The sequence below is a fragment of the Gorilla gorilla genome, chromosome 4 (assembly GCF_029281585.2).
Source record: "Gorilla gorilla gorilla isolate KB3781 chromosome 4, NHGRI_mGorGor1-v2.1_pri, whole genome shotgun sequence".
Taxonomy (NCBI): domain Eukaryota; kingdom Metazoa; phylum Chordata; class Mammalia; order Primates; family Hominidae; genus Gorilla; species Gorilla gorilla.
The window spans coordinates 61,743,357-61,759,982 of NC_073228.2; the positions used below are offsets into that span (position 1 = coordinate 61,743,357).

At 48.7% G+C, this 16,626-nt stretch overlaps 1 protein-coding gene across 5 annotated transcripts in view; it reads left to right on the forward strand.

Moving 5' to 3' along the window:
* Positions 1-16,626, forward strand: part of RAB11FIP4 (RAB11 family interacting protein 4) — a 145,951-nt gene that overhangs the window by 41,007 nt on the left and 88,318 nt on the right. For all 5 annotated transcript variants that reach the window (XM_019028082.4, XM_019028083.4, XM_055388551.2 and 2 more), the window contains exon 3: positions 677-765. In XM_019028082.4, the coding sequence (XP_018883627.4) occupies positions 677-765 (89 nt within the window). The remainder of the gene's footprint in view (positions 1-676; positions 766-16,626) is intronic.

A 16,626-nucleotide genomic window follows, 5' to 3' on the forward strand; every position in this document is an offset into this window, starting at 1 on the left:
GCAGGGTGAGGGATGAAGGGAACCAAATACATGGTGCAGGGGGCACAGAACACAGAAGGTGCCCAGGGAAGGTTTTCTGCGTGGATTTGACAATGGGCCACTGCAGGCTGCACCTGCCATGTGCCCGTGCCAGGCGTTTTGTCAGGTCCCCCTCCCAGTTCAGTACAACCTTGGGGCGTTTGGTTGAGATCTCAGGAGCGAGGCCAGCCGTGTACAGAGTCAGCAGGAACCGCAGCTGTCCTGCGGGCGGCCCTGTCCTGGACGTCCCAGGGTCTGCAGGACACGGGGGGCGCCCAGCCTCGGAGGAATGGGTGTGTTTGCTTTCTCCAGAGGCTGGCACAGTCGTTTGGAGTCCCTGCGAGCCAGGTGGGCAGCACTGCCTTAGGTCCCCTCCCCCAGGAAGGCCTCCTTCCTTCCTGTTGCCCCAGCCTGCCCTCTGTGTGTGGGAATTAGTCCCAGAGGACAAGGGCCTCTCGCAGCTCCCTCCACAGTGCCTTGAGCTGAGTTCCCCGCCGCCTGGGCTCCATCCCTGCCTTCCAGTGCTCAGCTGGCCTCCTGGAGCCTCGGGCCCCCACCTCAGCCCTTCCCACCCTATGCCCATTAGTCAGAAGCAGAGTAGCCGTCCCAGGCTGAGGCTCAACCCCTCACTGTCCCGTGTGTCTGCCTGTCTGCGCAGGGTGCGAGGAGCTGCTGAAGGATGTGCTGTCGGTGGAGAGCGCGGGGACGCTGCCGTGCACGCCAGAGATCCCAGACTGCGTGGAGCAGGTAAGGCTTGGGGGGCCTCAAGGACCTCCATGGCTCTGCCTCCTCCTTCTTGGTCTCGCCTTTGCTCCATTTTCAGTATCTGGGAGGACCCAGAACCTCCCTCTGAGGACCCTTCTTGAGCATCAAAGTCAAGAAATAGTTTTTGGAACAGGAGCCCTGAGGCCCCTTGGGAAGCCCCAGCAGAATGTGTCACAGCTGGGGGTCCTCACCCAGCAACTTTATTTCCCATCTGTGGCACGGAGGAGAAACTGAGTTCCAGACAGGGAAAGTGACAAGTGGAGGGGAGGCAGGACTAGAATTGTTTCCTTTTCTTCTGCACCATCGCTCTCTGAGCTGAACGCTTCCTGTTTGTTTGTTTTCAAACAACAACGAATTCTCCAATTCTCTGACACTAACTGGTGTCCAGCAATCAGCTCCATCTGCCACTAACTACCCAGCGTTAGCACAGACTCCACGAGTCAAGGTCAACTCCATGAGACTGCCCCACCTCCCACGCCAGCTGCAGTTCTTCCTGGATAACTGCAAACACAGGGTTCCCAGGACCACCTCCCTCGGGCTGGGTAATTCACTGGAAACACTCAGGAAATGGTTGTACTTACGATGATCAGCGTATTACAAAGGATACAACTCAGGATTAGCCACACGGAAGAGATGTACAAGACAGGGTATGGGGAGCAGGGATGCAGAGCTTCCGCACCTTCGCTTAGGGGCGCTGCCTCCCAGCACATCACCGTGCTACCAGCACCCGGGCTCTCTGCATCTCATTGTTCAAGAATTTGTAGGCCTGGCATGATGGCTGATGCTTGTAATCCCAGCACTTTGGGATGCTGAGGCAGGAGGACAGCTTGAGCCCAGGAGTTTGAGAGCAGCCTGGGCAAGATGGTGAGACCCCGTCTCTACATAAAAATTTAAAATTAGCTGGATGTGGTGGTGCACACCTGTAGTCTCAGCTACTGGGGAGACTGAGGTGGGAGGAGCACTTGAGCCCAGTAGTTTGAGACTTCAGTGAGCTGTGATTGTGCTACTGCACTCCAGCCAGCCTGGGTGACAGAGCCAGACTCATCTCCAAAAATCAAACAGTTTTTACAACCCAGTCTCCAGCCCCTCTCCTCTGCCTGGAGGTTGGGGGTAGGTGGGAAGGTAAGAAAGTTCCCACCTTATTGTATGCTTGGTCTTTCTGGTGACCAACCCCATCCTGAAGCTCTGTATCAGGAAGCGGGACAAAGACCACAGTCCCCAAGGCTCTGTTTTACTGTTATCATCACCTAATGGTGTGTTTCTTATAAAACTTTGAACTAGTTTTCCAAGCAGTGCAGCTTCATCCTACAGAGAAACAGTTGAAGGTGCACAAGCTGACAACCAGCGAGGTCCCTCCTGGTGGCAACACCCAGAACTAGAAGAGGATGATTTTGATTTCTTACCCAGCCCAACCCCCAAACCTTTTCCCCAGTTCTGATGGGTGCCTCCTCTGGACCCCAAAACATGAGTATGTTTATAGCTGAAGGAGATCCGGGACCCCAGAGGCCACTTTGGCTGATGGTAGGCCTCTTGGAATCCAGCTGGGTCGTGGGGTCAGGGTTAGGTTCCCTGGGCAGGACTGGAGGAGGAACAGTCCACAGAGAGGGACACAGTGCTGAGGGCTGCCAAGTCCATGGTGGCAGAGACCAAAGCCAGACACCAACTGTGGGCCAGGGCCCCCAGGCTGGGAGTCAGGTGGCTAGGCCTCAGGCTGCTGTGCTCAAAGCAAGAGCCCTCAGGGATGCGTGGAGAGAGCTGGGCCCCAGGCCCATGCCCATGCCAGCAGTGATGGCTCCAGGCCTGTCTTGATGGGTCCAGCAAGCAGGGGTTGAATATGTATTTGGGGCCAGCTAATGGAACCAGGATTAGGAAAGAGGACCTCCACTGTGGGACAAATACTGAGTGCCCCAGGAACTTTGCTGGGGGGCCCTTCCTGGATTGCTGAGCAGGAGGCAGTGTGCAGAGGTGTGCAGGACTGGGTCCATACCCACGTGGGCCACCCAGGACAGGCCATGGAACCTGAGCACGTTCTTCTCAACCCCGCTGAGTCTCAGTGTCCTCAACTGTAAAACAGGGCTTGCTGTGCCAGTCTGGAGGGTCTGTTGTGAAAGTTCAGTGGGAAGACAGACCCCTAATACGTGCTAATTCCTCGCCGCCTGCTGCTGTAAGAAAATGGTGCTGAAGTTACCGTTTGCATTTTTCAGTTTACCCTTGGATACTGGTGTTGCAAAATTATGTTAAAGTAAAGCCCTGCCCCAGGAACTGGAGGGCAGAGTGGAGCCGAGGCCTGGGGAGAGGGGGTGGGAGTTGGGGTAGGGGTGACGTGTTCCCTGCAGTCTTTGGCTGCTTTTGTGGCCCCCACATTCTGCTATTCACACCTCTGGAAAAGGTGGCACATGGAGAAAAGATGAGCAGGGGGTGCAGAAGAGTGGGCCTCCACCAAGGTACTCTTTTTTGTAAACTGATATTGCTTTCCTCCAAAGTCTAGAGGTTATGGGAAAGCAGAAAGAAAGACCGCGTCAGCCTATCTCAGCAAGCCTGGTGCTTCTCCTTGTTTCCTCATGGGACTTTGCAATCCTATAGGTTTTTGTTGCTTTGGGTTTTGTTTTTTGTTTTTTTTTTTTGTATTTTTTGTTTTTTGAGATGGCGTCTTGCTCTATCGCCCAGGCTGGAGTGCAGTGGTGCAATCTCGGTTCACTGCAAGCTCTGCCTCCTGGGTTCATGCCATTCTCCTGCCTCAGCCTCCTGAGTAGCTGGGACTACAAGCGCCTGCCACCATGCCCAGCTAATTTTTTTTTGTATTTTTAGTAGAGATGGGGTTTCACCATGTTAGCCAGGATGGTCTTGGTCTCCTGACCTCATGATCCACCCGCCTCAGCCTCCCAATGCTTTGGATTTTAAGCTTCTCGTGGGTGAACTCCTTTCTGCCCTCCATTGAGGTCTGGCCCCGGCTTGGTTGGCCAGAGCCTAGTGAGATGGCGGTAGCTGTGGACACAGTGGCGGCCTTGTTCATTATGCTCGCTGGGGCTGCTTGGTTGACCTGGACTCCATTCCCTACCATGGGCTTCTGCGTGTTGGCAGGGAGAGGAAGGGGGCACAATCCGAAGACCAGCCTGACGGGGCAGACGGCTTCTGGATTGTGAATGAGTCCCCTTCCTGGCTTAGGCTCCTGTAATAGCAAGGTCAAGACCACAGCTCTGCAGATGAGGTGTCAGAGTGGGCTGGACTGGGCAGGTCCGAATTTCTCAGGCCCGGCTCTCTGTGCCCTGCTGTGTCTTAGCTGTCCCCTAGGGGTCAGTCTGAGACTGAGAAGAAGTGGGTGCCTGGATCACTACGTAGGCTTCCCAGATGCCCCCAGGGAACGCAAACCTGAGGCATGATTTGAGGAGGTGTGGGAATGACACACAGATGGGATGGCAGGCGCTCCATCTTTGTGCCATGCGTGTATGCTGGGAGGTGAAGCTTGTTTTTCGGGCACAGCCCCCTCCCCTCAGGGTGTGGACGGAGACCTCTGACTTAACCACTGGATGTGGCTCGTAATTAAAGCAGTGAATGCTTGAGTGCTGGCTGGTGGGCCAGCAGCTGCCACCTGGCCCCTGAGAGCACCCTGCCCTTCTTGACCCCCTCCCAGGCCCCGAAGAGCCTCTAGCATTGGGCATCAGGCAGGGGCCCCTGGGGTTGCTGTCCAGACCTCAGGCCAGTGCAAGTCTATCCCGGACAGTTGATGCCTGGATGCACCAGTTCCTGACCTTACTGGATGTGGCTCCACCTGCGTCCCCAGAGCCCTGCGAGACCCTGGCAGAGGGAAACTTTGAGGCTTGGGAACCCCAACTGTTGAGCAGGCTGTTGAGAGAGTTTCCTGACCCAGGGAAATTTGCTTCTGGTCAAAGGGAATGTTAGGTGTGTCCTGAAGGACTCCCCAGGGTCCCTGGGTCCATGCATGGGGTCCCTGGAATCGCCCTGGGAGTCCCTCTGAGACTGTCCTGCTCAGGCTGCCCATCAGCCCCCAGTCCATATGCTATAGGGGCCCCCGTGGGGAGGGGACATGGAGACACGTGGAGAGCCCGACACTCGGGTGCTAAAGGCAATGGGATAGTTGCTAGGGGCCCGTGGTCACCCCTCAGCAGGCGGTAATGTGAACCCTAATCCTACAAGTGCTGTAAGGCCCTGGGCCCTGTTCATCCACCCTATGGTGGATGAACAGGGAACCCCATTAAATGGAGAGGGCATCCAGCCACCTGCCCCTCCGGTGTAGCCACCACGCCAGCAAATGGTGTCAGTAGCCTCCAACCCAGAGAGTCATCCTCGGCGCCCCCTCATGCAGCTGCCTTGAGTCCTCTGTTCCCCACTTACCCCTGCCTCCCCCTTCCATCGCAGCCACTGCCACCCACTGACCGGGCGTCCTCCTGTCCTCAGCCTTCCTCTCTCCACACCCCCATCCCGCTTCTGGGACCCGTCCTTACCAAGGGATGAAAACCAACATCAGCTCCTACCCACTATTCCAGCCTCATCTCTCACCGTGGTGCGTCTCACACCTAAAACTGGCGATACCAAACCGCTCCCCGTTTCCTGAGAAAGCCATGTTCTCTCTTGCCTCTGAGCCTTTGCACGAGTGTTATCTTTCTCCTTGGATGTCCTCCCTCCCGCTTCCTTGTCAGGAGCTAACGTCTACTCACCTTTTTAAGACTTACTTGCCGGGAGTGGTGGCTCATGCCTGTAATCCCAGCACTTTGGGAGGCTGAGGTGGGAGGATTACATGAGCCCAGGAGTTTGAGACCAGCCTGGACAATATAGTGAGACTGCTTCTCTTAAAAACAAAATTTTTACTTAGGTACCGCCTCCTCCAGGAAGCCTCCCTGGCTCCTTCTGCCCCAGCCCAAAGGAGAAGGACCTGCACTGAGCTTCCTGGGGGCCCTTCACCCTCTACCACTGCCTGAACCTCACCCTTCATGACAGCCAGCCCCATGTCCACCCAGTGGCTTCAGGGCTCAGGCTGAGCTCCTCCTTTTCACCCCCAGGACAGCACCCACAGCAAGCATCGTTATCCATGCTCCTTGGGTGTGTGTCTAAGTATTTCTAGAACTAGGTATCTGGAAGCAGAATTGCTGTGTCAAAGGGTATGTAGATTTTGTTTTTTAACAGATACGGATGAAATTTTCTTCCACAAAGCCTGTACCGTTTGTATCACCCAAGCAGTATATGAGAGTGCCCCTTTCCCCATGGCCTTCGCCAACCCCGGAAGCCATCCATCCACCTGCTGGTCTCCGGCTCAGCAGCCTGAGGGGAGGAAAGCCCATTGCTGCCGTCCTCTGTGCTGCCCAGCTTCCTAGGGAGGCGGACCATCTTTTTCTTATCTTCCCATACCCTCTGGATTTCTGCTTTTACGAATTAGCTATTCATATTCTTTGCCCATTTTCGATATGGTTGTTTGTCTTTTCCTTATTGATTTATAAGAAATCTCTGTATATTCTGTTTTTTGCTTGTTTGTTTTTTGAGGCAGTCTCGCTCTACTGCCCAGGCTGGAGTGCAGTGGTGCAATCTCAGCTCACTGCAACCTCTGCCTCCCGGGCTCAAGCGCTCCACCTGCCTCGGCCCCGCAATTAGCTGGTACCACAGGCACACGCCACCACATCCAGCTAATTTTTGCTTTTTTGTTTGTTTGTTTGTTTTGTTTTTGGTAGAGACAGGGTTTTGCATGTTGCTCAGGCTGGTCTTGAACTCCTATGCTCAGGTGATCTGCCCACCTCGGCCTCCCAAAGTGCTGAGATTACAGGTGTGAGCCACAGCAACAGGTTGAAATCTCTATATGTCCTGATTATCAATCTTTATGGATTTTGCTTGTGTTTTAATCTTGTTTTAGGAGTGTTTTATTACACAGAATGTTAATTCTGATGTCATCATTTATCAATCTTTTTATGCCATTTGCATTTTGTGTATCATTTTGTGCCTTCTGTACCTCCAGGCTATAAACATATTCTCCTATATATAGTTTTCAGATACTTTTGAGAAAAAGAAGTATTTATGCTTAGCTCTTTCATCCACCTGGAGCTTATTTTTGCTTTTGGTGGGAGTAGAGATCTGGCACTCTTACTTCCTCAATATGGCCAGTACTTTGAGTTCCTAATGTTGAATAGTCCCTCTTTCTCAATTGATTTGAAATTTTATCTTTATTGTATGCTAACTTACCTTGTAAACGTAGGTCTCTCTGGACTCTGGTCTGCTTTATTGATCTGTTTGTCTACCTACTTTTAAGCCAAAAACATAGTTTCAGTTACTCTTGTTTATAGTTTGATATCTGATAGGGAAAGGCTCTCTCATCCTTCTTTGTTTCTTTAACCTTTAAGGCCAGGTGCAGTGGCTCACGCCTGTAATCCCAGCACTTTGGGAGGCCAAGGCAGGTGGATCACCCGAGGTCAGGAGTTCAAGACTAGCCTGACCAACATGGTGAAACCCCATCTCTACTAAAAATACAAAAATTAACCAGGCATGGTGGCACACTTCTGTAATCCCAGCTACTTGGGAGGCTGAGGCAGGAGAATCACTTGAACCCGGGAGGCGGAGGTTGCAGTGAGCTGAGATGACGCCATTGCGCTTAAGCCTGGGCGACAAAGCGAGACTCTGTCATACACACACACAAAAAAACAAATTTAAAAAACTGTTTTTTTGTTATTCTTACATATTTTCTCTTCTGGAACAGCCTTTTTGTCAAGCTCTATTGCAAATCCTGTAGGAGATCATATTTGAAATTAAATTTGTGCATTAATTGAAGGAAATTGGCTTCTTTACAATATTGCATTCTGTCATCCAGGAATGCATTTATCTTTTCATTTATTCTGGCCTTTTATGCCCTCTAGGAAAGTTTTCTGTTGTTTTTCTTTTTTGGTTTTTTGGTTTTTTTGAGATGGAGTTTTGCTGTTATTGCCCAGGCTGGAGTGCAGTGGCTGGATCTCTGCTCACTGCAACCTCTGCCTCCCAGGTCCAAGCGATTCCCCTGCCTCAGCCTCCCTATTAGGTGGGACTACAGGTGCCCACCACCATGCCCGGCTAATTTTTTGTATTTTCAATAGAGATGGGGTTCTACTACGTTGGCCAGGCTGGTCTCAAACTCCTGACCTCAGGTGATCCTCCCGCTTCGGCCTCCCAAAGTGCTGGGATTACAGGCGTGAGCCACCGCATCTGGCCGGAAAGTTTTATAATTTTCTTAAATAGTTTATGCACACTTTCTTCTTAGGGTGACTATATTTGGAGTTTTTGTGCTGATATGTGTAGGATCTTTTTGCTATGATATTTTATAACTGGTTGCAACTGATGTATAGGATAGGTTTTCATTTTTGGTGTTAATCTTGTCATGATAACCCTATTAAACTCTCCTTATTTTATTTATTTATTTATTGAAACAGGGTCTTGCTCTTATTGCCCAGGCTGGAGTGCAGCAGTGTGATCTCGGCTCACTGCAATCTCTGCCTCCCGGGTTCAAGCAATTCTCCTGCCTCAGCCTCTCGAGTAGCTGAGATTACAGGCGCCCACGACCATGCCTGGCTAATTTTTGTATTTTTAGTAGAGACAGGGTTTCACTATGTTGGCCAGGCTGTCCTCGAACTCCTGACCTCAGGTGATCTGCCTGCTTTGGCTTCCCAAGGTGCTAGGATTACAGGTGTGAGCCACCATGCCTGGCCCATTAAACTCTCTTTATATTTAATAGTTTATTTATATGCTATTTTCTATCATGCTTAATTCTATATAACAAGGTAGCCATGCTGCCATTTTAAATTTTAAATGGCAACATGATATTTCATCACATGAAGACAACCAAATTTATATACCAGTTCCTTATTGTTGGGCGTATATACACTTTTTTTTTTTTTTTTTTTTTTTTGAGACGGAGTCTTGCTCTGTCGCCCAGGCTGGAGTGCAGTGGTGCAATTTCGGCTCACCGCAAGCTCCGCCTCCTGGGTTCACGCCATTCTCCTGCCTCAGCCTCCCAAGTAGCTGGGACTACAGGTGCCCGCCACCATGCCCGGCTAATTTTTTTGTATTTTTAGTAGAGACAGGGTTTCACTCTGTTAGCCAGGATGGTCTCGATCTCCTGACCTCGTGATCCGCCTGCCTCGGCCTCCCAAAGTGCTGGGATTACAGGCGTGAGCCACCATGCCCAGCCAGGTATATATATATTTTTTTAACGTAATTTGGGGAATGAACAAAAACAGTGTGATAATCATTCTTATAGCTAAGTATTTCCCCACAGCAGCAATCGTTGCTTTAAAGTAAATCAGAGGTTGGCAAATTACAGACCCCACGAGCCAAATCTAGGAGCTTGTTATTGTAAATAAAGTTTTACTGGAACACAGCCACACCCATTTGTTCACATCTTATCTGTGGCTGTTTTCACACTACAGTGGCAGAGCTGAAAAGCTGCCACAGAGGCCAAATGGACTGCAAAGCTTAGAATATTTACTGTCTGCCCTTTACAGAAAAAATTTGCCAACCCATACGGTAAATTCAGGCAAGTGGAAACTGTTTTATGAAAAGGATGCAAAGGCTGGGCGCGGTGGCTCACGCCTGTAATCCCAGCACTTTGGGAAGTGGAGGCAGGTGGATCACCTGAGGTCAGGAGTTTGAGACCAGCCTGACCAACGTGGTGAAACCCCGTCTCTACTAAAAATACAAAAATTAGCCAGGCGTGATAGCGCATGCCTGTAATCCCAGCCTCTCGGGAGGCTGAGGCAGGAGAATCCCTTGAACCCAAGAGGTGGAGGTTGCAGGGAGCTGAGATCGTGCCATTGCACTCCAGCCTGGGCAACAGAGTGAGACTCTGTCTCAAAAAAAAAAAAAAAAGAAAAGGATGCAAAATATTAAAACTGCCTAATACTAATCTGCCAAATTCCTCTGCAGGAATCCCATCAGGATTGTGTCAGATTCCTGCTACCCTTTTGATACTGGTGTTGCTGAGTTTTCAGATCCTTTAAATTTGAGAGGCTAAAATTAGAACCCCTCTTTTGAATTATAATACAGTTTAACTTCTTAAAGTACATTTTTTGGTCACTAAGAGGGCGTTCTTCATGAATTGCCTGTCTACATTCTCCACCCTGGCTATGTTTACTTCTATTGAGTATTTTTTAAGAACAAGAAATGTAACTTTTTGACATACATTAAATTTTTTCCAGCTTGTTATTTATTTTTAACTTTGTTCATGATACCAAATTTAAAAATTTTTATAGCCAATTCATCATTCTTTTCCTTTATGGCTTCAGCCTTTGGTGTAATGCTTATAAATGCTTTCCCGCCCAAGATTGTGAAACTGTTCTGTTTTATTTTTGTGTATTTGATTTTTAATTCGTAGAATTGACTGATGTCTAGAGTGAGGTAGGGATCCAGTTTGCCTTTTCCCCGTCAGTTCCTCTTGCCCTCCCTCACCTGGCTGGAACCAGCAGCTTCTTGCTAGGCTATGCTTACGCACACAGTCCCCTGATGGCAAAGGAAGTGAGGTTTGGCCCGGTGCAGTGGCTCAGGCCTGGAATCCCAGCACTTTGAGAGGCCGAGGTGGGCAGATCACTTGAGGCCGGGAGTTCAAGACCAGCTTGGCCAACATGGCGAAACCCCATCTTTACTGAAAAAAAAAGAAAAAAATTAGCCTGGCATGATGGGGCATGCCTGTAATCCCAGCTACTTGGGAGGCTGAGGCACAAGAATCACTTGAACCCAGAAGGCAGAGGTTGCAGCCAGCAGAGATTGTGCCACTGCACTCCAGCCTGGGCGACAGAGCAAGACCCTATCTAAAAAAGAAAAGAAGAAAAGAAATGGGGTTTGCTGGGAACCCAGACCTGAGCCTGAGCCCGAATTGGCTCTTTTGCTCATATTCAGAAGGGGCTTTGCCAAACCCTTGTCTTCCTGGAAGTTTTTTAAATGATGATAACCTGTGCCTCTCTCTAGAACTTGCTGGGGAGGAGGCCTACAGCCTGAACATCTAAGCCCACCCTCGCTTCATTTCATCCATCCTGAAACAAGCATTTCTAAAACCACTCATGACAATGGCACTTATAAGTTCTAAAAATACTTTTCCTGACAAACAGCACTGTGATTCACTGTGCTGGTGGAGGTGTGGGTGGGGTGCCATGCTCCCACTGGTGTGGTGGCAGGAGGGAGTTTCAGAGCCCAGGGAAGCAGCCTTTCTACTTATATCTGGCCCCAATATATTTTTCTATGTTTCAACACCCCCCACCCCCACCCTTCTAAAGAGAAAAAAAAATCTACTTATCCCAAGCCTCAGAGCTTCTGTAAGATCCTCGATTTGTGTCTTTGGGAAATAATTCAACTCTGATTAAGCCAAAGGTGGCGGGGATGGAAGCAGTGCAGATATGGAAGCCCCTTTTGTTTGTTGCCTCAGCCTGGTCTGCCCTGGACTGTGTGTCTTCTACCTCCTACCCCTGACCATCCCTACCCTAGAGAGGCTAAGCTGAGCTGGCCAGCAAGTGCTACTTCCCACGGGCCACCTCCTGCCTAACCCAACCCTGATGCCCAAGTCCACATGTATCTTTAGAACCTACTCACCAAGTTAGAGCTTGATAAAACCTTGGAGAGGCTCCTTACATCCCATCTTTTTAAAGCTGAGCAGGAGGGAAAAATTTGGGTTTTATGAACCTGTAGGATATTAACCACCTTCGTATATACCTTTCCAGTCTCATTTCAGCATCCTTTCTTTCCCTGATTACATAGACTTTGATCCCTCCCCTTCTCCTTTGGATGAGTTATCCCTACCTGCTGCTTCCCTCATTAATGAGTCTAGCGCAGTGCATTTTTGAAACAGTAACTGTGGGAAACACACAAACACAATCACATGAGGGCAGATGTTCTCCGAGAAAGCACGGTCGAAACCAGTGGGGACTCTGGGTTAGCAGGGCCTATGGTGCTTCATGTGTCAGAGGCTGAACTGGGATCTCAGTGGAGATTCTACACTCACCATCCAGTTTATAAACCTCTGAGGGCCCAAGCTCCTGCTGCAGATGGTGCAAAAATAAAGAGTAGATCACTTTTACTAAACAAAGACCTAGAGAGTTGACTTGGTCTCCAACTTTTTATTTTGAAAATTTTCAACCTTCAGAAAAGAGCAGAACAATGAATCCACATATATCCTTCGCTTGGATGACCAGTTGTTAACATGCTGCTAAACTGAGTTTCTCTGCCCCTGTGTTTGTTGGTGGGGTGCATGTGCATACATACTACTTTTTTTCTGGACCATCTGAAAGTTAGTTGCGGACATGACACTTCATCCTTAAATACTTGGCCATTCCTAAGAAGGACACTCTCCTATGTGACCACAATATAGTAATGACTTGCAGGAAACTTAACATTGGCACAATTTGTTACCTATTGTAAAATCTACATTCAAATTTTCCCAATTTTATATATATATATATAAATTATATATAAAAATATATATATAAATTATATATAAAAATATATATATAAATTATATATAAAAATATATATATAAATTATATATAAAAAAATATATATAAATTATATATAAAAATATATATATAAATTATATATAAAAAAATATATATAAATTATATATAAATATATATATAAATTATATATAAATATATATATATAAATTATATATAAATATATATATATAAATTATATATAAATATATATATATAAATTATATATAAATATATATATATATATATATTTTTTTTTTTTGAGACAGAGTCTTGCTCTGTCACCCAGGCTGGAGTGCAATGGCGTGATCTCCGCTCACCGCAACCTCCACCTCCTGGGTTCAAACAATTCTCCTGCCTCAGCCTCCCGAGTAGCTGGGATTACAGGTGCATGCCACCACTCCCGGCTAATTTCTTTTTTGTATTTTTAGTAGAGACTGGGTTTTACCATGTTGGCCAGGCTGGTCTCGAACTCCTGACCTCGTGATCCACCCACCTCGGCCTCCCAAAGTGCTGGGATTACAGGTGTGAGCCACTGCACCCAGCCATCCCAATAATATTTTTATAGCTTTTATTTTTATCTCAAATCTAATACAGGATCACACAGTAGTTTAGTTGCCATGTTTCTTTAGTTTCCTTTAATCTAGAAGAGTTCCTTAGCCTTTTTTTTCTTTTCTTTCTTTCTATTTTTTTTCTTTTTTTTTTTTACTCCTAATGACATTGACCTTTTTAAAAACTTCAGGCCACTTGCTTCGAAGAATGCCCCTCAATTTAGATTTGCCTTTATTGCTTTTCTAGTCCTTTGGGGTACTGCAACTTAAATTTAAATTAAAAATAAAATGGTGTGGCGAGGAGGGGGCCGGGAGGGGAGTTCTGCTGTGTTTATTTTTCAAGTCTAAAACACATCTAAAATGCATATTGTTGGCACCCACTCAGTGGGCCTCAGTTTTCCCAGCTGAAACATGATCTAAACACCCCTTGCAGCTTCTGTCCCTTCTAGCATTTGGGGAAAAATAAATGCCTAATTGTGTGTGTGCGGCCGAGCGTCCACCCTTGGCATCTCTCAAATTGTGGGGAGGCAGCCGGCCCTGGTACTTTCTGGCTCCAGGAACACGCCATGGACCATTGAACGTCTGTGCGATGTACACTGGGTACAGTGTTAGGAGGTGTGGGCTCTTATACATGACCAGGCCACATCTCCATCCTCTTTGGGCTGAGATTAGGACATTGGAGTAGGTGTATTTGTCTCCTGAGAGGGGCAATCTCAAGAGAAAACTAGAAAAGACCCCCCCACGTCTTTGGGGGGATTATCTGAGATAATGTGGGGAAGAAATCCAAGCCCCTAAGATACACTGGACGGTGCTTCTCCGGGTACCTGTGCCCGAGGGAGATACCAGCCACTTGCTGGGACACCAGGGGGCATCTTCCTGGAGCAGCAGATTCCCTGGAAGAATTGGAGGAAACATTGTCCAACATTAAAACAAACATGGAACATAATAAACATATTTTGAAGATAAGAAAGAAGCCTGTAATCCCAGCACTTTGAGAGGCCCAGGCTGGAGGATCCCTTGAGGCTAGGAGTTCAAGACCAGCTTGGACAGCAGAGTGAGACCCCCATATCTATTAATACAAAAAAGGCAGGCGGGTGCTGTGGCTCTCGCCTGTAATCCCAGTACTTTGGGAGGCCAAGGCGGGTGGATCACGAGGTCAGGAGATCGAGACCATCCTGGCTAACACGGTGAAACCCCGTCTCCACTAAAAATATAAAAAATTAGCCGGGCGTGGTGGCGGGCGCCTGTAGTCCCAGCTACTCGGGAGGCTGAGGCAAGAGAATGGCGTGAACCCAGGAGGTGGAGCTTGCAATGAGCCGAGATTGTGCCACTGCACTCCAACCTGGGCCACAGAGCACGAGACTCCGTCTCAAAAAAAAAAAAAAAGAAAGACAAAAATTAGCTGGGCTTGGTGGCAAGCACCTGTGTGTCCCAGCTACTTAGGAGGCTGAGGCAGGAGGATTGCTTAAGCCCAGGAGATTGAGGCTACAGTGAGCCGTTTGTGCGACAGCACTCCAGCCTGGGCAACAGAGCAAGATCTCATCTCAAAAAATAAAGTAAAATAAAGATAATGAGAAACACTTTTATCAATTTTATTTTACTTTATTTTATTTATTTATATTTTTGAGATGGAGTTTCACTCATTGCCCAGGCTGGAGTGCAATGGTACGATCTTGGCTCACTGCAACCTCCACCTCCCGGGTTCAAGCGATTCTCCTGTGTCAGCCTCCCAAGTAGCTGGGATTACACACGCGCATCCCCATGCTCAGCAAATTTTTGTATTTTTAATAGAGACGGGGTTCACCATGTTGGCCAGGCTGGTCTCGAACTCCTGACCTCAGGTGATCTGCCCACCTCCACCTCCCAAAGTGCTGGGATTACAGGCACAAGCCATGGCGCCCAGCTGCTTTATTTTATTTTTGAGACAGGATCTCACTCTAGCACCTGGGTTGGAGTGCAGTGGCGCGATCTCAGCTCACTGCAACCTCCACCTCCCAGGCTCAAGCAATCCTCCTGCCTCAGCCTCTTGAGTAGCTGGGACTACAGGCATGCACCCAGCTAATTTTTGGATTTTTGGAGAGACAGGGTCTCACTATGTTACCCTGGTTGGTCTTGAGCTCCCGGGCTGAAGCGATCCACCTGTCTCAGCCTCCCAAAATGCTAGGATTACAGGTGTAATCCACCGCGCCCTGCAGGAAAGACTTTTTAAATTATTCCGCTTTAGAGGCTACTCTTTCGAGTCCCACTTCTACTGTAACCCATGTGCATCTTCTGCTGTGGGGCCACTTTATGTAAGGTATTACTGTTATTGCTATTTTGTTTTCCTTTTCTTTTTTTTAAGAAACAAAGTCTTGCTCTGTTACTGAGGCTGGAGTGCAGTCACTGCAGCCTCAACCTCCCAGGCTCAAGCAATCCTCCCACCTCAGCCTCCTCAGTAGCTGGGACCACAGGCTCATACCACCACATCCAGCTAATTTTTTCTTTTTTTTTTTTCTTTTTTTTTTTTTTTGCAGAGACCGGGTCTAGCTATGTTGCCCAGGATGGTCTCAAACTCCTGGCCTCAAGCAAGTCTCCCAGCTGGGCCTCCCAAGGCACTGGGATTACAGTCATGAGCAACCTCTCCTAGCCCTATTTTCTTGTAATAAAGTAAATGCAGTGTTCATTTTAGTAACAAAACAGGTCTTGGCTGGGAGGGAGAAACGAGGAAATTTGACCCCACGTGGCTGAGGCCTGGAATGAGCTCCATGGGCAGGCTCCAGGAATGATGTAATTTTGCCTCCTCTCAAGGCTGGCCTCAAGGAGGCCTGATTCCAGCCCTCTTTGTCTGGGGCTGCCCTGAACCTGTATCCTTCTGACCAGATCCTCCAGACACTGCAAATTCTCACCCAGGTTGCTCAGAATCCTGGAAAGAGCTCAGGTTCGAGTCAAACGGGCTGAGTGTGGGTTCTGCTTGACCACTTTCTGTGTGTCATTTGGCAAGTCGCTTCACCTCTCTGAGCCTTCTTCATTTCTGCCTATCTAAAATCAGAGTCGTCAGCCTGATTTTCAGTGTTGTGGTGAGAATGCAATGGATTAATGTTTCTAAAGGTTCCTGAGGAGACAGGTCCCCCAGTCAGTAGTACCTATGCCTGCATTCTCTGTACCACTCAGAACCCTCAGGGGAATCATTCAGGACACAGGGGACAGAATTCCCTCCCCTTCCCATTCCCAAAGTCACCAGCCTGCCTCCACCTGCACCCACACTTTCAGCTTGCTGCTGGGATGGTGAGTGGCATGACCCTGCTCTGACACAGGCCATGCCCTCCAATCCCAGCTCCTCACCCGCACCCCGCCTGAACACTGGATCCCAGCCCCTCCTGCCAACTCAAGCACTCACCTTCACAAACAGCCCCTCACCCACAGCACCCGATCCATGCCCCTGCTGGGTCCTTTCCATTCGCTTCTGGAGCTGACATAATAATGCCCATGGGCAGGGAAGCACCCGCTTGACCGCACATCCTGGCTTTCTTTCCTTTGGTCTATTTCCTCCAAAGACTGGTCTCAACTCCCTTTCTTGCCTCCCTTTCTCTCTGTTGCCACTCCCAATGATGTCTTGGACCCTCTGTTCTGCTGAAACACTTCTCACAGTCACCAGGGACTTCTTTTTGAGACAGGGGTCTCACTCTGTCACGCAGGCTGGAGTGCAGTGGTGCAGTCCTGACTCATTGCAGCCTCCAACACCTGGGTTCAAGCAATCCTCCCACCTCAGTCTCCCAGGTAGCTGGGACCACAGGCATCTGCCATCATCCCCAGCTATTTTTATTTTTTGTAGAGATGGGGGTCTTGTTCTGTTCCCCAGGCTGGAGTGC